The 22,030-nt window shown below is 46.0% G+C and overlaps 1 protein-coding gene across 1 annotated transcript in view; it reads right to left on the bottom strand.

The window, feature by feature from the left end:
* LOC119657375 (carbonic anhydrase-related protein 10) overlaps positions 1-22,030 on the bottom strand; it is a 402,093-nt gene that overhangs the window by 42,180 nt on the left and 337,883 nt on the right. Inside the window, exon 6 of the mRNA XM_038064260.1 lies at positions 3,090-3,185. Coding sequence (XP_037920188.1) covers positions 3,090-3,185 — 96 coding nt within the window. The remainder of the gene's footprint in view (positions 1-3,089; positions 3,186-22,030) is intronic.

Genomic DNA, 22,030 nt, shown 5'->3' with positions numbered 1-22,030 from the left:
AACCACTTCTTGCCTCTGTTGGTGTTCATCAAGGAAGCGCCCTCTCACCACTCCTCTTTGCTCTTGTTATAGACACCGTCACACGGGATATCAAACGTCCAGCGCCCTACACACTGCTTTATGAAGATGATGTTCTGCTAGCATCTGATAGCAAAAATGATCTTAAGCAACTTGTCCAAAAATGGAATGATCGCCTCATGCAACACGGTCTCAGATTGAATCTAAACAAAACTGAATTTTTGACGACCGATCCCCATGAAACAGGCACAATCACTGTCAGCGGCAGTGATCTCCCCAGAATTGACCAATTTAAATACCTCGGATCAACGCTTTCAGCCAAGGGAGCACTGTCTTATGAAATTGCTTCACGCATTAACGCAACCTGGATGAAGTGGCGTTTCACAACTGGTGTTCTTTGTGATCGACGTATCAAGGAACGTCTCAAATCAAGAATTTACCGCAATATTGCCCGTCCTGCCGCTCTCTATGGTTCTGAGTGTTGGCCGACTATAAAAGATAATGAACGGCGTCTTGCGGTAATAGAGACGAAGATGTTACCTTGGACTCGTAGCGTGACACGTTTTGATCACATCCGCAACGAGGATATCCGCCATCGCTATGGGGTTGCAGCGATCGTGGAAAAGTTGCGAGGGAGGTGTTTTCGATGGCAAAGTCACGCAATTCGTGCTAACGAAAATTCACTTGCGAAGATTGGTCTGAACATCGAACTCGATGGGAAACGGTGGCTTGATATGCTGGATGAGGATTTGAAAGCCTCGAGATTGCACCCAGTCTCAGGCATTCGATAGAGCTAAATGGCGAAACCGATCACGACGAGGCAACCCCGTTTGTGAACGGGACAAAGGCTGAAGAAAAAGAAGAAAGAAGAAAGTAATAATTACACAGAAGGTCGGGTAGGCCAAACAATTGTAATAGCCATCCATTGAAATAAAGTTAAGTTAGTTAAGCTAAATATTGAAGCTAGAACGCAATTAATAATGTATTAGAGTAAGACACTATTGCAAATGAAAAGTATCATTCTGAAGGGCAACGCTACCAGGCATCATTAAGAAAACCCCGGAGGTGTGCTATTTTATGAACTTAAACTCTCTTTCTAGTAAAGCTTTTTCTTACTACAAAACTTTAAAGCAAACCTATTATATCCGAGGTCTACCTCTTGCCTATTAATGAGAAATTAATTCAATTTACGGTACCATAATAAAATAATTTATTTCAACAAGAACGATCTAATTTATCCCCGCCCCTCCAACGAATTTTGAATTTGTAGGAAAAATCAACTCGCACACTATAAACTTGCCATGCAATAAGTGGACCATTGAAAAATGAGGCCAAGTAGTTTCGATTGCTGAAACTTTCAATTGAATTAGAGAATACCAGGTGTGAAACATCGTTATGGCCTTAAGCCTTAAAGGCAGTACGATCACTTTGAAACTCAATCCAGCCATCGAGCTCCACTTCCATTTGACCAATAGCAATGCAATATACTGCTTTACATCCAACATCGAGTGGCTAAATGGTTATCTTAAGGCCGTAATGATATCTACGACAAGGGGATGCCATATCATGCGTTCTCTTTAACCTGAGCCTCGAGAAAGTGATCCGTGATGCTGAGGTAAATGCAAGAAGTACGATCCTCTTTAAGCCCGCCCAACTACTACCCTATGCTGACGATATCGACATCATGGGAAGAACCACCCGAGACGTACAAATTGCCTTCATCCAGATCGAGCAGGCACATCAATGAAGGCAGGACAAAATATATGGTGGCAAAGTCAGCACCGAAAACCAACCAACCAACAACATCAAACCGCACTGGTCAAAAGGGAAGAATAATAATAGGAGAATACAACTTTGAGACCGTTGATAATTTCTCCCATCTAATCACGGTGATGAAATCCGCGCACGGTTGTTGTAAGCCAACAGAGCCTGTTTCAGCTTACAAAAACCGTTCCGTTCGAAAAGTCTCACCATAGGGTCAAAGCTCTTACTGTACAAGACAATGATCTTGCCAGTCCTCATGTACTCCTTGGAAACTTGGATTCTTAGCGCGTTCGAGAGAAGAATTTTTGGCCCCCTACATGAGGATGGACGATTCCGTAGCCTACACGATGACGAAATCTATGAGCGATACCATGACCGTTCGGTTGTGGATAAAATGAATCAATAGGTTACGGTGGGCGGGTCAAGTCTACAAGGGCAATATCTATGGTAGAAAAAGAAGACGAGGCAGACCCTGCCTAAGATGGAGCGATGGCGTAGGTCAGGACGCCAGACAGCCTTTGGGGATATCGAATTGGTGGACCTCGGCGCAAAACCGGGATGTCTGGCGTTCCTTATTAAGGCAGGCCGAGACCGGAGACCGGTTGTTGCGCCGTTGATGATGATCAATGACATCAAGTACATCTCCAAAGTAGTTAAGAATTGATTTATTATGCAACTAAGTTAAGGCAACGACCCCCATCCCTCTTCTCACACTAAACCTGACTCTGAATGCCAAAAATCCCTATGAATATTTTGGTTGATTTGGTGTAATGTGGCATTGAAGTGAGGAAGTGTTGCGCATGAGGTTATAATAATAAGTGTTAAAAAGTTTTACTTTATGGCATATTCCATTTACAAAGGTTATCCAAGTTTTCGGTCCTCAGAAAACCCAACTGAGCCCAGGAAATTTCCAAGAAATTTTTGAGTGAAGACAAACGAAATTATAATACAACCAACGCATCAAGAGGTGAAGAAATATAATACAACATTAATCAATGTTCGTTGTCCACATTTTTATTATTGCTAAGCAAAAGGATGGTATTGGTAACAAAATCAAAAAAGTAGATGTTAAAGCGGTTTAAATGTCTTAAATCGATACTCTAAGGAAAATGATTTCTTACAATCGAAATTATCAAAACAAATGTAAATCCGTGTACGGTGGAGACATTTGATACTTATAACGAACCATTTTCACAAAGTTTTTCTTAAAGTACCATTTCGCGACGTTAAGTTCGGGGAGCAAATACTGTTGATACCCCTCCATTATTTTTCTGCTTAATTCACTAAATTTTCATGTTTCTGGTTACCTGTAATAAAATTGCTACTCCAACGATTCCTTGCGCTCGATTCAAAGAGTCGGAAAAATTTGAATACAGTTGTGAGTTGTAGCCGAAAATCTGGATCTGAAAAAAAGTTAAATAAAATCGGAATTGAATTTCTAATCATGAATGTTTTTCTTTCATTACAAGTAGTATATCTCAGAAAATTGAAAAATAAAACAGGGTTTGAAATCTGTCCTTCCTGTGAATGTGAAAATGTCCTTCCTGAGCACGGCCCTATATTTACAGTGGGAAAGAGAAAACAAGTCGGAATATCTGAAGCCGGACGCTTAGAGTATGAACGTTTTAAGATTATTATTATTTGTAGTAATGCTATTGTTAACTTTATTTGAGCAGGCATGGTATGTATTTTCAAGTATTTCACTTTTCGGCCCACGCATTTTGAGCCCCCACTTCTCCGTGTTACAAGCAACATCAGAATAAAGATCATTTTCGAAAAGTACAAATTTGATACATGGCCATGTTCTGTAAAAAATGCTACCCCTCTTTACTATATGGGGAGTACCCCCTAAAATTCAACCTACCCTTTAACGAAAAATGTAATTTAAAAAGGAACATGAGATGGTTCAACTAATCATATTATAAACCTACTTGTTTTTACTGGTCACACATATGTATACTTGTAGACATATCAGTGGAGAAATGATTAAGTCCGATTCCTAAATGACGTAGCAGAAACCGAAGCTTGTTTTAAGGATTTGTGTAAAACAAAACCTTATTAGAATCCATTCATTGTCCGTTTATCTGTCTGTTACATGTACTTTTCTTAGAAAAGACTATACCGATTAACACGAAATTTGGTGAAAAGGTTGGAGCTATGAACACCCTCGCATTCAGTAGATAACATAATTCTACGTCTACAAAAGGGAGAATATTTTCTTTTCACTAAATATTGTCATGATGGGTATCAAATTAATAACTTTTATTAGTACTATCTGAAGTAGACATTGACTTTGCTATCAGTCTTAAGGGAGGGGGATCGACTGAAAACCTCCGTAAGTTTATCCTAGAGCCGTAAAGTTCTGCAGTAATATTGGCTATAACATAAGGCGTGATTGCTGACAAAATTATAGGTAGTAGGTCGAAATCGTTTCATTCCCGTATATTTACTGCAACCTAAAATATTGAATATTGGCATTACCATGAATCTCATCTTAGTTGGAGGCTAAAGTGATGTTATAAAAGTTTTGTGTAAAACAAAAACAAAATCGGTTTACTGTCTGTCCGTCTGTTTGTAGGTCTTCTGGAACTCCATCGCAATTTAGACAGTCGGGTGAGGTTTCCAATTTAACCTGTACAAGTATTGGTGATGTCCTCCGTGGCCCGTGAGAAACTGGGTGAGGTTATAATTAATCTCAAGCTTCCCCAACCAGCCCTTGATGACAGACATGAGCCTGTAAGTCCACTGACCCCTTTCCGAGCTTTCCCACCGCTCTTCCCATCTACTTAGGGATCCCTTCCTCTCAGCGTTCTTCGTCTACATTGAGGGAGAGATTGGGTTCGCATTGCATATATTCGCCATCTCCAATGCCAAGATGTCAATCGGCATCATTCCAGAGATGCTGAATGCTGAATCATCTGAGACAGTCCAGAAGGCAGAACATACCCTCAGGGCTCTCCTCTTGTAGACTCTACTCAGTTTGTTAGCCTTGACTGACATCCGCAACGCCTCCATCCAAACTGGGGTCACACAGAGCATGATTGAGTTTCCTGGCTATAATCAACCTAGGGGTATACCGTGGCACTCCCACTTTCGGCATCATCCTTGCCAGGGCCATACTAGCCCTGAATGATTTGCCACAAACATACTGCACGTGTTGCTTATAGCTGAGCTTCCTGTTTATCACCATCCCCAAGGAACTTTTAACAAGTCTGATTGCTTCACTTGAGTATTATTCAACATCTTCAAGATGCTTTGCAACAACAACCAGCGGTATGCTGTCGACGTGCCTTCCAAGATTTAGTACATAATTGTACATAATGTTCCATAGGAGTGGGCTCAATACGGAGCCCTGCAGGGCAGGCTTAGGCAGAAGCGCCTGGCGTTTTATTGTTTCCTAGCGCAGATTTTCAGCAGCTCGACCCTGGTGACTGAAAAAATTGCCGTCACATTCAGAGGTGGTTGGAATGTGTGGGTGTTTTCCTTTTGCTGGGGAAATAATCCCTGGATGATTTTCAACAGGAGGGTGGGACACCTGATCTACGGAGAATCTCTGAATCGTCCCATCATGATTCAATAAGCACTCCCCCACGGATTTATGTTCGCCTCTGAGCAGAGCTCCTTAAAGCATTTCCTCCTGCTTTGCTGGTTGGCGAGCTTTAGAGTTTGCCGGGCCGCCCTACAGACGCTCTGTTTTTGCCGCCGATCGACTCTACCTACCGCCGTCTGAGCTGCTCTTCTAGCTTGGCAGGCAACCTGAAAGAAGGCTGGCCACCATTTCACCATTAGTTCGGTCTTCTACTGAAGAATGAGCGCCGCCTAGGGGTGAATATTTGGCAATAAATTAAATTCGTATATTTAAATATTACGTTTTTGTCAAAACAAATGGGCACTCCGTTTAAAACACAAAAAATTAACTTTATTTAACTTTATCACAAGATGCGCGTACAGTACTTGATCACTTTCCGAATTTGGGCATTACAACTGGATCTTTGCAATTCGTGTGAACGCCGCCGCGGTTGGAAACAGAAGAGACCGGCTTATTTCCATGCCGTCCTTACTGTCCCAACCAACGGCATTTTTCCACCGCTAATTCTCCACTCCCTTGGCGCGTTCTAAAATGAGTGAGTGGAGAGTTCCGCGCCATCTATCCGTCCGCATCCGCAACATTCGAAATAAATTTCGAATGCTGCAGATCCTGCCGCGCCACATCACTCCGCACCCAGACGAAACCTAGGGGGTTTCGGCGACGGATCCCGGAACTTCGTTCCCCGTTAATCCACAAAGCGGACACGACGCTGCTTCGGGGCGCACACGGGTTTCAGCCTGGACAAAGAGACCGCCTTTTTGTGACCACCGATCTCGAGCTGGAAGAAATGTTCTCCCCGCTCGAGAACGCGGTACGGGCCCTCATATGGAGGCTGCAGCGGCTTCCGGACGGCATTCGTCTTGATCAGCACGTGCGCGCATGTGTCCAGTTCCTTGGGCGAACTGGCAGGTATGGACGAGTGTCGAGTGGGTGGTGGCGTTTTTATGCGTCGGAGATTGTCCCTCAGCAGACGCACCAACCCCGACTCCGTGAGACCCGATCTCTTGTCGAAGACCGGATCGCTTGGGAGTCTTGGGTTCTCCCCGTATACCAGCTCCGCGGGGCTGGCAGCAAATTCCTCTCGGCGGGTTGTACGAAGGCCGAGTAGGACGAGGGGCAAGACTTGAGTCCAGGATGGGTCGTCGCGTGCCATAATGGCGGCTTTCAGCGTCCGGTGCCAACGTTCCAGCATCCCATTGGATTGCGGGTGGTATGCCGTAGTCCGCTGGCGTTTAAAACCCAGGAGTTTGCCTAACTCCGAGAAAAGGGTGGATTCAAATTGCATTCCCTGGTCAGTGATGACCACTGCAGGGACGCCAAAGCGAGGTATCCACTCTTGGCAGAGGGCTTCGGCACAAGATTGCGCCGTAATGTCTTTCAGAGGTATTGCCTCAGGCCACCGCGTGAACCTGTCGATGATTGTGAGGCAATACTTGTAACCGGGCGAGTCTCGCAAAGGCCGTATTATGTCGAGGTGTATCGTGGGGAAACGCTTGGTAGTGCGGGGGAATGAGCCCACTTCCTTTCTTACATGCCTGGAGACTTTACACTTTTGGCATGCGATGCACTCTCTGGCCCAGGAATTGATATCCTTGTTCATGGAGGGCCAGAAGTATTTTCCGGTGACTAACCGGTTTGTTGTCCTGATGCCGGAGTGCGCCAAGTCGTGAACTGCGTGGAACACTTCCTTGCGAAATGTGGCCGGAATGTATGGCCTAGGTCCCTTTTCTGAGTCTTCGCAGCAGAGCGAGAGGTTTGAGCCGAAGATGGGCAACTCCCGAAATTTGTATTTGGGGTTGGACTTGAGGCTCTGAAGTGCTGCGTTATCCTCCTGCGCCTTGGCAATAGCCGAGAAATCGAGTGAGGCGGGGATGTTAACCTCGGAGACACGAGACAAAGCGTCAGCAACTATGTGGTCCTTGCCGGACACGTGCTGGATGTCTGACGTAAACTGGCTTATGAAGCTCAGATGTCGAAGCTGACGAGGGGACGCTTTGTCGGGCTTTTGTTTCAAAGCATACGTGAGAGGCTTATGGTCCGTGAACACTGTGAACGGCCTGCCTTCTAGGGAGAAATGGAAGTATTTGATGGACAAGTACGCGGCGAGCAGTTCGCGATCGTAGGTACTGTAGTTCCGTTGAGCGGGATTCAACTGTTTCGAGAAGAAGCTCAACGGCTGCCAAACTTGATCCACCTTTTCGTGAAGGGCAGCACCTACTGCGATGTCAGAGGCATCAACAAAAACGGCTAGGGGTGCATCTTGCTGAGGAAATGCCAAAAGTGTAGCATCGACCAGTTGCTGTCTGGATTTATTGAACGCGCGGACAGCCTCTTCAGACCACACAATCTCTGTCTTTCTCTGTGGCTCGACACATACCCCAAAGGAGATTGCCTGGTGATCACTGTGGGTGTAGCGTTTGCTGACGCACCAGGACATGCCAAGCGCCAACGCAGGGCTGACAAAAGTCTTCAACCGAGCATGGCCCCCCTTTCTGAAAAATGTTCACAGCACCTTCGTTGGCCAAAATAATGTCCGTCTGCGTAAAAGCTTCTAATAAACTGCGCCCCCGTGCATTTTATTTTCTGCTACCCCACTCAAGGGCCCAAGCGTTGAAATCACCAGGAATCACCTTTGGACTTAGCCCTTTTCATCGGGAACAAGATCATCAAACATTTCCTCGTATTCAAACAGTGTCAGACTTGGTGGGGCGTAGCATTTGTATACATATACACCACTTATTTTTGCTCACACAAAGCCACTGACCACCTAACTTGCAGTACATTGTATGGCCTGTCGACCGCAAGCCCATATCGCCGCTTCACTAGTCGAATCTGAGCAACCCTACAATGATTCAGGTTTATTTGGCCTTGCTAAATTCCAGATATTTACCATTTCCGGCAATATTCCGGTTATCCTGTCTATCTTTTACTTCGCACAATAGGCATTTAGGGTCCCTATTCCACTCCCTGGCTATAAGGCTTTCTCCCCACACCTTCTGCAGCGATCGGGCCCATCAAAACAGCTACCTTCGCAAAGTAACCAAACATGAAGTGTTTAAATCACATCTTTAGTGAAGTTCGTTCTCTTAAACGGCAAACAACCCATCCAATCGGAACGTCTGCGTTGTTTCCGCTGGTACTTGCATTGTGGCCGCTTGAGTACCGCAATAGGCTTTTCGTAATCCCACAATAAACTCCTTGTTAAGTTCTTCCAACTTGAATTGTTCCTTGAGAGCAATACAAATTACTACATTCGGAGTTCATTTGGAGTGCGAAAGTTGTCAGTTTTGTCTACACTGGATCTATTTAGTTCGAACATGATTTCCCCTTTCTGTGTTCTTCGACCCTTCTTTGACCCTTCTGAGTATCTCCGCGTAGGACAGATTGCCCTTACTAGAGATAACAATCGGATTTTGACGAGTTCGCATTTCTGCTTTTCCTTTCACTTTTTTGCTGATAATTTTAGTCCATCCATCATTTTCGTTCATCTCAGGCTTCGCAACGCTAGCCGGCTTTCCTACATTCGGTGTATGCTTTCCTCCTTCTGAACTATTTGTGCAGGTTTTCAGAATTGCTTGTCCGCCCTTTTTCTCTTAGACGCCTTTATGGCTTAGTGCACGTTGTGCTTGTCCTTGATAAACTCGAACAGCTCAACTATTAATGTCCCAAACTGGGTGAAGGGTAATTCCTCCGGATCGAGGCTCTGCTCTCTATGAGCTCCGACAGGGTTACTCCTTTTATACGCTCTTTTACCCTTGGCGCTTATTGACCTTGCCTGTACCTTATCCTTTACCGTCTTTGGCATTGGTGGAGATCTCATAGTTGACAAGCTTCTTTTGAATGGATCCCTTTCTTGGTTCTGGAGTACCTGCTGCCGCGCATCTTAAACATATGCGGTTGGTGTTATCATAGTTTTTGTCGTCCAACGATCTGCATTCAGTTTATCTTTGTTTGGCATTGTCACCGTGTTCTCAGTAAGGTCGTACTTTGCTTGAGCATCTTCTTTTCCAGATCCAAATCGCTTGTAGCATTATATCCCACGGTGACCAAGTTGTCCATCACCGAGGCTTCTAAGCATTATATTTAAAATGTTAGAGCGGGTAATCTGTAATAAATTACTCCCGATTGCTGAAAGCCAAGTAGGCCCGCAAGATTAACAGTTTGGGTTTCGTAAAATCAGATTAACTATTGATTCCATCAAATTGGTTACTGGCCTCCCCGAGAAAGCAATCCAGGCAAAGGGCAATGCTAGCAAATATTACATGGTTGTGACCCTGGCCGTGAAGAATGCATTCATGATGATGGACCAATGTACTCATGCGAAGCAATCGGTGCTGTTACGGCTTGGTTAGGTAATGCTGGTCTGCACACTGCGAAGGAAAAGTCGGAAGCGTTCTTCATCACCAAGCGCAAGAATAGAAATTAAGCTAGCATTAAAATTGGGAGTCACATAATGATTTCCAAGCCGGTCATCTTTTGAGTAATCATGGATGTGAAGCTTAGTTGTAAGCAATACATGGAGTATACTTTCGAAAAGGCATCAACCGCATCTCTCAAAATAGGGTCATTGGAACTACAGATCCCTTCCATCGGGGGCCAGCTGGAGGGAAAGTATGAGAAGATCAATTATCATCTTGCCCATTTTCACACCTGCCATGGAGGATATCGTCAATATCTGTATAGGTTGAAATTAGATTCTACACTCCTGATCAAATATTTTTCCAATGTCCGAGGTTCGTGGAGGAGAGGAGGAATTTAGAGAGCACTCTAGATTAGATACTATCATCGGGAAATTTTATCCGAGAATGCTAGCATGCCTGGAGGACTAGGATGCGATCAACTCCATGATTACAACTATCTAGACTAAAATACCGAAGGTGGAAGAGGTCAGGAAGGCGCGGTTGCAAACACCGCGCATAGAAGGAGAGGAGACCTTATCCACCCCCCGTGAAGTAATACCTAATGGAGATTCCATCGATAGGGAATTCGGGGCGATTTTAGTGGGTAAATATCCCACATACTGGCGTGTTCAGGCTAATGTCTTTCAGGGAAGAAAAAGGAAGTAGACAGACCGACATTGAACCCATTTTAATCGGGTTTTGCTTAACACAGAACCTTGAAAACAAAGCCTCCCACACTCGAAGTATCTGGACAGATATAATATTGTTGCAGCCTTAATTGCAGTTTGTGACCGAAAAGAAGTGGATTTTACCGTAAACTCAGTTTTAAGATTTTAAGTAAAACAAAACTAAGCGGTTCAATGAGTGCCTCTCTATTCGCCAGTCTTTTGTTATCAAATTTGGTGAAAGTGTGGAAAGTGGGCTAACGCCGAGAAAGATGCCTTCTGGCAACTTCTCGATGAAAAGACTTGTCACGTGCCTGCTGACGACTATATTATTATTGCCGGCGACCTTAATGGGCATGTGGGTGAAAAGGCAGACGGTAACAGGTGCCATGGGGAAAAGGATTCGGAGCGCGCAATGAGGGTGGCGAGCGTATAATCGATTTTGCGGGCACCCATGGCCTTGTACTTATGAATACATGGTTCATCAAACGATTGTCTCATTTTCCTACATTTTATAGTGGGAACAGTAAAACAGACAAAATATATGGTGGCAACGTCAGCACCGAAGGCGAATCAACCAACAACATCAAACCGCACTGGTCAAACACAAACACGAACAAGAATAAGGATAGGGGAATACAACTTTGAGACCGTTGACAATTTCTCCTATCTAGGGTCGAAAATCACAACCGATAACAACTACGATGATGAAATCCGCGCACGGTTGTTGTCAGCCAACAGAGCCTATTTCAGCTTACAAAGACTGTTCCGCTCGAAACGTCTCACCATAGGGTCAAAGCTCTTACTGTACAAGACTATGATCTTGCCAGTCCTCATGTATTCCTCGGAAACTTGGGTTCTTAGTAAGAAAAATTGCGAACTCTTGGCTGCGTTTGAGAGAAGAATCCTCCGAAGAATTTTTGGCCCCCTACATGAGGATGGACGATTCCGTAGCCTACACAATGACGAAATCTATGAGCGATACCATGACCGTCCGGTTGTGGATAAAATCCGGCTCAATAGGTTACGGTGGGCGGGTCACTTAATCCGTATGGATGAAGATGATCCCACCCGGAAAGTCTATAAGGGCCATATCTAGGAAAAGGAAAGGAAAAGAAGACGAGGCAGACCCTGCCTAAGATGGAGCGATGGCGTGGGCCAGGACGCCAGACAGCTTTTAGGGATATCGAATTGGTGGACCTCGGCGCAAAACCGGGATGTCTGGAGTTCCTTATTAAGGCAGGCCTAGACCGGATACCGGTTGTTGCGCCGTTCATGATGATGATGATGAACAGTAAAACGCAAATCGACTATATTCTCATAAGACGCCGACATTTTACCACTGTCACTGATTGCAAAGCCGTTCCCTATAAGACCATCGCACATCAACATTGGCCGTTGATTGCCGTCCTGCGAATTAAGCAACCGATAACACAGCGTGAGGAACACACTCCATCAAATGGTGGCGATTTGTTTGAGAAGAAAGAAGAAACGATCTCACTCATACGGATGCCGCCCATTACGAATGTGGAAAAGTCGTGGAACCAAATGAAACACACGATTCACAAAGCGGCCTCTGCAACCCTCGGGGTCACCAAGCTGGGTAAGCGGTATATCAACCGAGATACTTGGTTTTGGAATGATGATGTTGAAATGAAGGTCCGTGAAAAGAAACGCCTCTACCACGAATTTCTCGACGATAAAACGGCTACTAATTGGCAAATTTATAAGAATGCCAACTGGGAAGCAAAGAAAGTGGTCGTTATCACCCGAGCGAACCATTACAAAAATCTTTACGATAAATTGGACACTCGGGATGGCGAGAGAGATCTGTATCGACTTGCTGAAAGCCGTAACGAACGTACACAGGATATCGAACTCTTCTCTTGCGTTAATGACAAGAACGGTACATTGCTTACTAACCGTCGAGCCGCAACGGATAGGTGGCGAGAACACTTCAAGCAGATTTCAACTGAAGAATTTCCTCATCCTCCACTTCCACAATCATTGCCGACATTTGGACCACCTGTCAGCGCAACTGGTACTCAGAGGTGGCGGTAAGGAAGACGGGGTGGCAACCCTGTCGGCCAAACCAAAACTAAGTTGCCGAGGAGAACCTCCATAGTGATGGCACCGGGAGACGCTGTACTCACTTTGGTTTGCCGGCCGTGATGCAGTAGGCGAATGCTTCAAAGGCCTAATTAGGGCGATCAGACCCGAGTCTGCATGGGGACTCATCTGAAGTGGCAAATTGATCACGAAACCTTACCAGTTTTATACTGGTACCATGGGAAGCGAGATAGCCCCTGGACTCTAATACTTCGGGTGAACTCCCGTTGTATGTGAGTACAGCTCGGTTGTTTGCGGTTGCCCCCCTAGTGGGAGTTTCATGGTGGCTGTGGTTGTGCTCAAGCGAGAAGAGATCTTCGGTCCTCAACATGGTGTTGCGTTTCAGCACGGCTGCCGTACTCCTTAGTTCGGTAGAGATTTAGGTAGGTCTTGCATAGATTAGTATGGATTCTAAGCCATGCACTTGGTATAGACAGGTACCGTTGTGACTTGTCTCAGCGGGGCTTTGATTGCGGTCACAAAATCAATCCGTGTCTGAAGAGGACCGTAGGATTAAGTCACCACTACAGGTACCTATGTTAAACACCAAAGGGCTTAACTGTCAGCTCAACTGAAGTTGAGGAGGCAATAAAACAAATGAAGTCGGGGAAAGCAACAGGACCTGACGACATCGCATCTGAGTTCTGGAGAGCGAAGAGCTGGAACCCAACACTGTGGCTCAGAGAATTCTTTAATCGGGTTATTCAGGAAGGAAGAACACCATCTGACTGGCAAGAAAGTGCCACTGCTCCAGTAAGGAAAAAGAAAGGTAGTCCAGCAGAATGTTCAAATTACCGTCCGGTCTGGTTACTTTCCCATACCATGCAGATTTTTGAACGCATTCTTGACAATCGTATTCCTGAAATCGTTGAAATAACCGTGAGTCAAGCGAGATTTGTCAAAAACTGCGGAATTACTGACGCAATACACGCTGCGCGATTACTCATGGGGAAACACCGTGAGAAGCATCCCCGTCTTTACATTGCATTTCTGGATCTAGAGAAAGCGTTTGACCGTGTGCCACACGAACTCATCTGGTATGCTTTACGACAACACTTCGTCCCAGAAGAACTCGTGCGCTGGGTTCAATTGCTCGAGCAACTTGTCCAAAAATGGAATGATCGCCTCACGGTCTCAGATTGAATCTAAACAAAACTGAATTTTTGACGACCGATCCCCATGAAACCCCATGAGCGATTTAAATACCTCAAGTCAGCCAATGGAGAACTGCGTTATGAAATTGCTTCACGCATTAACGCAACCTGGATGAAGTGGCGTTCCACAACTGGTGTTCTTTGTGATCGACGTGTTAACGAACGTCTCAAATCGAAAATTTACCGGTATGCTGTCCGTCCTGTCGCTCTCTATGGTTCTGAGTGTTAACCAACAATAAAAGACAATGAACGACATGTTGCGGTAATGGAGACGAAGATGTTACGTTGGACTAGTATCGTGACACGTTTTGATCACATCCGAAATGAGGATATCCGCGATCGTTATTGGGTTGCACCGATCGTGGAAAAGTTGCGAGAGACGCGTATTCGATGGTATGGTCACGCAAGTCGTCCTAACGAGAATTCACTTACCAAAATTGGTCTGAACATCGTGGTCGATGGTAAACGACCAAAAGGCCTGCTTAAACAACGATGGCTTGATACCCTGGATGAGGATTTAATAGCCTCCAGATTGCACCCAGATCAGGCATTCGATAGAGCCAAATGGCGAAACCGACCACGACGAGCCGACCCCGCTTGTTAACGGAACAAAGGTTGAAGAAAAAGAAGAAAGATAAAGGGAGGCGCTACATGCTCACGAACGGGAGGAGCGAATGTTTTCCTTTCGCAGTATTGACATGTGGACTTCAAATGGAAAGGCTCAATTAATACTTTTTGAAACTAACCCAACTTTTATTATCGGGAGGAGGTGAGTTAGAACTCACGCAGCATAAGCCACCTAAATCACAATGATACACCAACTTAAGATTTTAGCCATCAAATAAAGTTAATAATAATAATATAGTATCATATATATTTTGAAAATGTACTGAGAACCTTCTTAGATGGAATGTAAGCCAAAATCTAACGCACAACGCTGGAAATACTGATTTGATAAAACCGTACTATAATTAACAAAGTTGTTAGTTTTAAGCAATTTACTGCACGCTAGGGAATCTTAGGACGTCAGTAAAGTGAAAAGTGGAAACTCTGATGTTAACAGCCCATATATTACATTCATAATGAGAGTATCCTTCCTGGCTGTACATTATTACACGATTCCCCTTTAAATGCGCCCTAGTGCAACTCACTTATGAAGCGATGTCCAATTATCATTTAAATACTCTAATTAACCGAAATCGACAAGCGGCCTTCGAGGTTGGTGTTCTTAGATAGTCCAAACTTTGTTCTTCAGGATAATTCACTTAATTTGATTGAATCTTGTAAGTGCAGGACTGGAAATCGTGCTTCCTTACAGTTACACTCCAGAAGGGTATATTTACAGAAATTATATTGAATTAGCGATTTGTTTATGCTACTCGAACCCGCTTCATATACCCTTGTTGAACAACTAGCATAATTTGCATTTTTTATTATTTATGTACATCCCTATGAATGTATGTACATGTTGACATGTTAACTTATCCTGTGCAATTCAAGCTTCGCAAATCCGGATTCGGTTAATTTAATCATGTGTTTCATTTCCATGTGGCAGCGAAATCATACAAAAAATCACAACACCTTTCTGTCAATGCATCAATTCCAGACTAGGAACACGTGTGCTGTTAGCACCTCGCTAAAAACTCCAGAACCCAAAGAACAAGGTCAGGCGAAGTGAGCAGGAAAAGTCAGACGGTGAACATTTGTCACTATGTTTAAACAAGACATCAACCCCCGCCTCCTCTCGAATATTCTTTCAGCCTCTGCACGCTACTCTCCTGGGAGATCCTTCTCGATTTCTCAACATCTTTGTTTATTTTACATCCCTTGAGTTGCCTCCCGACAGCATGGTGTGTGCGGTTGTGCGTGCTATGTGTCGTATTTTCGTTGCCTTTGTCTATTGTTTTCGATTCTCGCCGAGTCGTCAGATGACTAACGTTTTCTCTCATGTTCACTTCACCAGAAGACACCAACACGAGGAGCAAGAACAACAAAACAAGAAGCTTCCCTAGGCTGTTGTCTATTACATTACATGGTCTTCTGACTTCGCTTTGACTCTCTATCTGAAGGAGCAGGTCCACAATTCCTTAGCATCTTTCGTCACTTAAATCAGAGGGAATCTGCGGCTGTTTTAGGTTTTTACTAGTAATTAGGTAGTTGTTTTCTGAGGTTTAACTTACAAGAAGGGCGAGTAGCGTGGGTGGACGATTGAAGTATTATAAATTTCGAAGACAGTTATCAGAAATAAGGTGCTCCAGCTTAGTCCTCGTGGAGAGGACATTAATTCACAACAGATGCAAATACTTGTTATGCATGAATGTTAAATACATTTTTGTTTTTTTTTTGTGCGTACACGGAGGTTGAAAATCTTAGAAAGACACGTCCGCCGCAGCTCCGACGCCCGAACGGCGGAACAACAGCGGGCGCGTGTGGGATTCACACCCACTAAAAACCACCCCCGGTCTCTCCAGCCCCAGCCCCGCGGGACCACCATTGAGGTATTACTTCGCGGGGTTGGTTTGCTGTTAGGCACTCATCCTTCTCCTATTTGCAGCGTTTCTCCTTCTTTGTTCCTTCAGCAACTCCTCCTGCATTTAGATGATTGCAGAGCCAACCGCAAGCCACTTCTCCTCGGACTCCAGCATCTCAGTAACCAAGCTCTCCGGGGTCCCGCTCCTGCCCAGAACCTGGTGTAACCTCCTTCATCACATCCAACATCACATGCTCTGGATCCTCCGGTATGCCATCGCATCTGGGACAGTTCGAAAAATCATCCAACCCAAAGCGGTGCAGATACTGCCTGTAGTAACCACCGTGTCCCGTGAGGAACTGGGTAATGTGGTAGTTGGTCTCCCCATGTTTTCGCTCAAGCCACACCCTAATGTTGGGAATGAGCCTGTGCGTCCACCGACCTCCCGCCCTCGTCCCATCTGCGTTGCCAGAGATCAAGCGACTTTGACCTTCCGGTATTTCTACGTTGTGCATGCCCCTCCATATGTCTTGCATTGTACAAGACACTCATTTCTTTGGCCAGAATGTCAACCGGGATCATGCCTGCCACCACCAATACTGCCTCATCTGATGTGGTTCTAAAAGCACTGCAAACCCTCAAAGCCATCCGCCGGTAAACCCAGTTCACCTGCTTCCGTCTCTGAGAGTTTGCAAGCGCCTCCGCCCACACAGGCAACGGGTAGAGTAGGATGGAGCGCACCACTCCGGCTAGCACCAACCTCCGGCAATGTTTCGGCCCACCAATATTTGGCAACATTTTTGCAAGTGCCGTGGTGGCACTGGCTGCCTTTGGGCAAGCGTACTCTAGGTGCTCCCTAAAACTCAATTTGGTGTCAATTATTACCCCCAGATATTTTATAGCCGGCTTTGATACGACCGTATGTCCACCGACCTCCACTTTTACAGTGTTATTTTTCCTGCGTTTCGTTATTAAGACCGCTCCCGTTTTCGTGTCCGCCAAGGTCGGCCCGGCCTTTTCCAACCAGGACTTTACCGCTCTCACTGTTTCTGTTGCGTAAACCACCACATCTTCTGGGTGTTTTGCTGCAACAACTACAGCTAGGTCATCAGCAAAGCCGACAATCGTAGCCCCCTCTGGGACGGGAAGAGCAAGAACCCCATTATACATGATATTCCACAACAGGGGACCAAGTACCGATCCCTGTGGTACCCCGGCTGTGACAATGTACTATTTGGGGCCCTCATCCATCCCGTACCAGAGAGTCCTCTCTGAGAGGTAGCTTTCCACCAAATTCGCTAAGTATCCGGGGACACCTATGTCAGCCAACGCCCCTTTAATTCTATTCCAGTTGGCCGAGTTGAATGAGTTTTTGACATCCAACGCTACCACGGCACAGCAGCCGCCAGAAATCAGTGCACTTTTTGCCAGGTTTACCACCATGCCAATTGCGTCCACCGTAGAGTGGGTGCGTCGGAAACCAAACTGGCGTTCCGACAAACCATTGCTGGCTTCGACGATGGGCAGGAGTCTGTTGTAGATGACACTCTCCATCATCTTCCCCATTGTATCCAACAGGCAGATAGGAGGATACGATGCTGGGTTTCCAGGTTGCTTGCCAGGCTTCGGAAGTAACACCAACTTTTGCTTTTTCCACTGGGCGGGGAATATTCTTTCTTTTAGGCACGCCTCGAAGGTATTGGCAAAAAGGTCGGGCCTAGTCTTTACTGCCAGTTTCAAAGCTCGGTTGGGGATGCCATCCAAACCTGGGGCCTTGTTGCCACCGAAGCTACCACATATTTCCCGCAGCTCCTCCACAGTTACAGGCGGTATTATGCCGTCATTTGGCTGGACAAAAATTTGCCTTCCCCTATTTTCCTGGTGAGAGAACAGAGTGGTAACAATCTGTTTCAGGAGGCGCGGACAGGTCACCTGGGGTGATTTCCGCAGCCTTTTCATCACCACTCTGTAAGCCTCGCCCCAAGGGTTTATGTCGGCATGGTCGCACAGCTGTTTGAAGCAGTTCTTTTTGCTCCTCCGAATGGCTTCCTTTAGGCGGCCACGCAATTGCTTGTGTGCCTCCTCTTGACCGTCGCCATCGGGTTTTCCCCTGAGCCTCTGGCAAAGCCTCCTTGCCCGAAAACATGCGGCTCGCAAACTTGCGATTTCGTTGTTCCACCAGTAGTTGGGTTGCCTACTGGGGAGCAATCGCCTTCTGGGCATAGTAGCAACGCATGCTTCCGTCACCCATCGAGTGATCTGAGTGGCTTTCTCTCCAGCCGTACCATTCAGGGATATGTCGGATTTGAGCACCGCGGAAAACGTGCCCCCCCCCCCCCCGAACGCTTTCCCTGTCCAGCCAAGCATACCACCCGGCATTTTGCGAAAACTCTTTTTCGAGCTCGATCCGCCCTTGATCTCTATGCAGATTGCCTGGTGGTCGCTATGAGTATAGTCCTCACTGACATGCCAAGCGATTCTACTGGCTAAAGTGGCACTCACGTATGTCAGGTCCACTATAGACCCCAGGCCCCTTCCCCGGAAAGTGTACGAAGGCCCAACATTCGCCAGTACCACGTCCAGCTCCGCGAATGCTTCGAGGAGAACACGTCCCCTGACATTAGTTATCCGGCTGCCCCATTCAAGAGCCCACGCATTGAAATCGCCTCCTATTATGATCGGCCCACGTCCTCTTGCATTCAAAACAAGAGCAGCAAGCATCCGCTCATACTCGACGAGTGTAGCGCTGGGTGGAGCATAGCAGCTGTAGATGTGGATGCCCTTCACCTTCGCTCTGATGAAGCCCTCCTCCGGGTGCTCCATTATTTCCTGGAAGGCTTGTTCTCCACAAGTCCACAGCGCTGCTTGGCCCGTTTGGTCTTTGACCCAAACGCTACCGCCACGGTTTCGGTATGGTTCACTTAGTATGGCCACATCGATGTTTTTCTCGCGGATGGTTTGCGCGAGTAGATCCTGCGCCGCCTCGCAGGTGTTGAGGTTGATTTGTATCAATCTCATCTGCGATTTGTGCTAAGGGCTCTCCTGTATTCCGGGCACCTGCTGCTGCCTGCAATGTGCCGATGGCCCACACCCTCCTTTCCTTTGCACAGTAGACAATTTGGGTCAGCTCCGCAGTCCTTGCTGATGTGGCCTTCCACTCCGCATCTCCTGCATTGCTTTGACCTGTCATTTGGGTTAGTGCATGACTTCGCAATGTGACCAAAGCCAAGGCATCTAAAGCACCGTTTTAACGCCACCTGTTCTCTAAGGCGACACATAACCCAGCCTATTCTCACTCTCCCTGCTGCTAACAGTTTGAGTGCATTCTCCACTGGTAGGCTGATGATGGCGGTTTGTGTTCCCCCATAGGCTTTCCTTAGCGTTTTCACCACTGACTCTTGTAGTCCTGCAAGATCGAACTGTTTCTCCAACGCTTCGCGAACCTCCTCCTTCGTTGTGATTTCATCTATATCTTTGCAGATTATGGTGATCTTCGGTCTGCTAGCTCTTATGTCGGCTTCCTGCCCTAAAGTCTTCCCGATTTGGCTTAAGAATTTGTCCGCGGTTACATCCTTGGATTTCTTAAGTTCCAACATAAGATCTCCCTTCTGCGACCGTCTAATGTGGCTGACGTTGTCTCCCAAATAGATGAGTTCGGGGCCTGCCTTCACTTTCCGGAGAATGTCGGCGTATGACCCTTCGCTCCGTTTGGAAATGAAAATCACCTCCGGTCTAATCTTCCTCCGATAATTTCTTTTCCGCGGTTCTACCTTCCTCCAAGCTTCCGCATCCGCCTTTGAAGGTTCGGTCCCTTTTCTCGAGGTAGCCACTGCGGTATTTTCACTGGTAGCTTCAGACGTACTTTTCATGAACTCCGCCTTTTTGGGAGTTGAGTCCTTTTTTCTTTTCGGGGTTTGCTGGCCTGTTGAGTCATTCAATTTCTCGCGCAGCCTCTTCCCCGGTTTCTCCCCTTTTGTGTTTTGAACCGGCGTTACTTGAGTTGCCTGGTTCACTTTTCCAATCAGCGACTTCCCTACTCGTTCATCTTGGGCCTTGCCGTACGTCAAACGGATGCCTCTTATCATGGCCCATATATTTTGGTGAATGTTCCTGCGCTCCTTTATAAACTCACACAGCTCCATGATCTTTTTACCGAGGGCAGTAAAGGCAGCTCCAGACTGATCATTGCCCAAAACATTGCTCGGGTGAATCGGCGTCAGTGATTCTTCCTCATCGAAGACTCCTGCTATACGCTTCCCACTGGGGGTAGCGATCGTGGGGGCTTGTGCCCGTGTGGGAGGGGATCTGCGAAAAATCGGGCTCATTCTGAACGGATCCATCACTGGATCCAGTTGAAGTTCCTCCCGTACGCTTGTAACATTAGATGCCACAGTAGCCAAGGTTCCCACTACTGAGGCACTGCGGTCGTTGGATATCGACGGCCGGGAGCCCGCTTGCTCACTCTCAAAAACCGCCGGCACTGGGTTTCCGAAGCCTTGCACCGTAACTTCATTCTTCTTCTGCTCCTCCATGTTTGGTTTTATTTCTGGGTATCCTTCCCATACTGGGTATACTTCCCACCTACCCGGCCTGCGCATAAACATGCTCATACACGCACATCTCCGGATGCGTGCATGTGCATGGTCATGACACATTCGCCGAGCATTCCCTTATCCGCACGAAGGGGCGCGCCTGATGGGAGATTTGGCAACTCCACACAGGAATGTTAAATACATCATTATGCATCAACGCATTGTATTATCCTCGCAGAAAGTCGTGTTAGTTACACTATTTATAACTCAAGAATGGATGAACCGATTTGGCTGAAAGTTGGTGGAGAGGTAGCTTAGAACCAGGAGACGGACATAGGATACTTTTTATCCCGTTCGACCGCGTTTCCGCCAACTCACTATAAAACGTGGTATAACAAAAACGCATCTCACATGGAATAACAAACAACATAACAAAAATTGACAGCTAAACGTAATTTTGTCTATGGTTAAGTAGAAAATTTGATAATATAAATTTTGTCAGAAATATATAATCATCAGTAATTTGTATTCTCTTTGAATCATTATTAACAACGCCGCGACCAAGACGATTAAATCTTTGCCGACAAAGCCGTAATGCAAGAAGGATACGAAACATTGCAAATGAAGTGACTGAAGAAGCACAAGGAATTTCCCGTGAAGAGCGCCGCGTTAGTATGGCTCAACTTCGTGCTTCTCAATCACAAGATCAAAGCAAGGCAGCCCATGAATCAGCTCGGTTGGCAATGCCAAATCGTTGAGCGAATAACAGAGATCAACAGGTAGATAATTTTCGACGCACAAGAAGAGATTTATCAAGTGCTGATTTGAATTGAGCAGCGTTTCGATATGATCGACGGCAAGTGTTCCAAAGGATAACCACGGAAATTAACGGTGGAGACCGTCACTGGCAACGATGGTTATCCGCTGTATTGCCGTCGATCACCCGATGATAACGGTCGAACTGTCACAACAAAAGTGAAAAGAATGGATTTCGTTGTCGACAACAGTTGGATTGTTCCATATTCGCCACTAATTCCAAAACGATCAAGACACATTGTAACGTTAAGTATCGCAATTCAGTAAAGTCCATAAAATACATTTGCAAATATGTCAGAAAGACATCCGGTTCCTGGTTATCCGGATGTGCGTTCTACTGATGCTCTTGGTCGTATGTATACAGTTGATCCAAAGAATGATGAATGCTTCTATTTGCAGTTGTTGCTGGTAAATGTGCGTGAGCCAACGTCATTTGAGTAACTACGGACTGTTAATGGTAGAATATTCCCAATTTATCGTGCTGCAAGTGAAGAATTCAATTTACTAAACAAG

Source organism: Hermetia illucens, chromosome 5 (assembly GCF_905115235.1).
Source record: "Hermetia illucens chromosome 5, iHerIll2.2.curated.20191125, whole genome shotgun sequence".
NCBI classification, from domain to species: domain Eukaryota; kingdom Metazoa; phylum Arthropoda; class Insecta; order Diptera; family Stratiomyidae; genus Hermetia; species Hermetia illucens.
The sequence above is the reverse complement of the archived record's forward strand: the minus strand, read 5'-3'. Positions and strand labels throughout refer to the sequence as shown.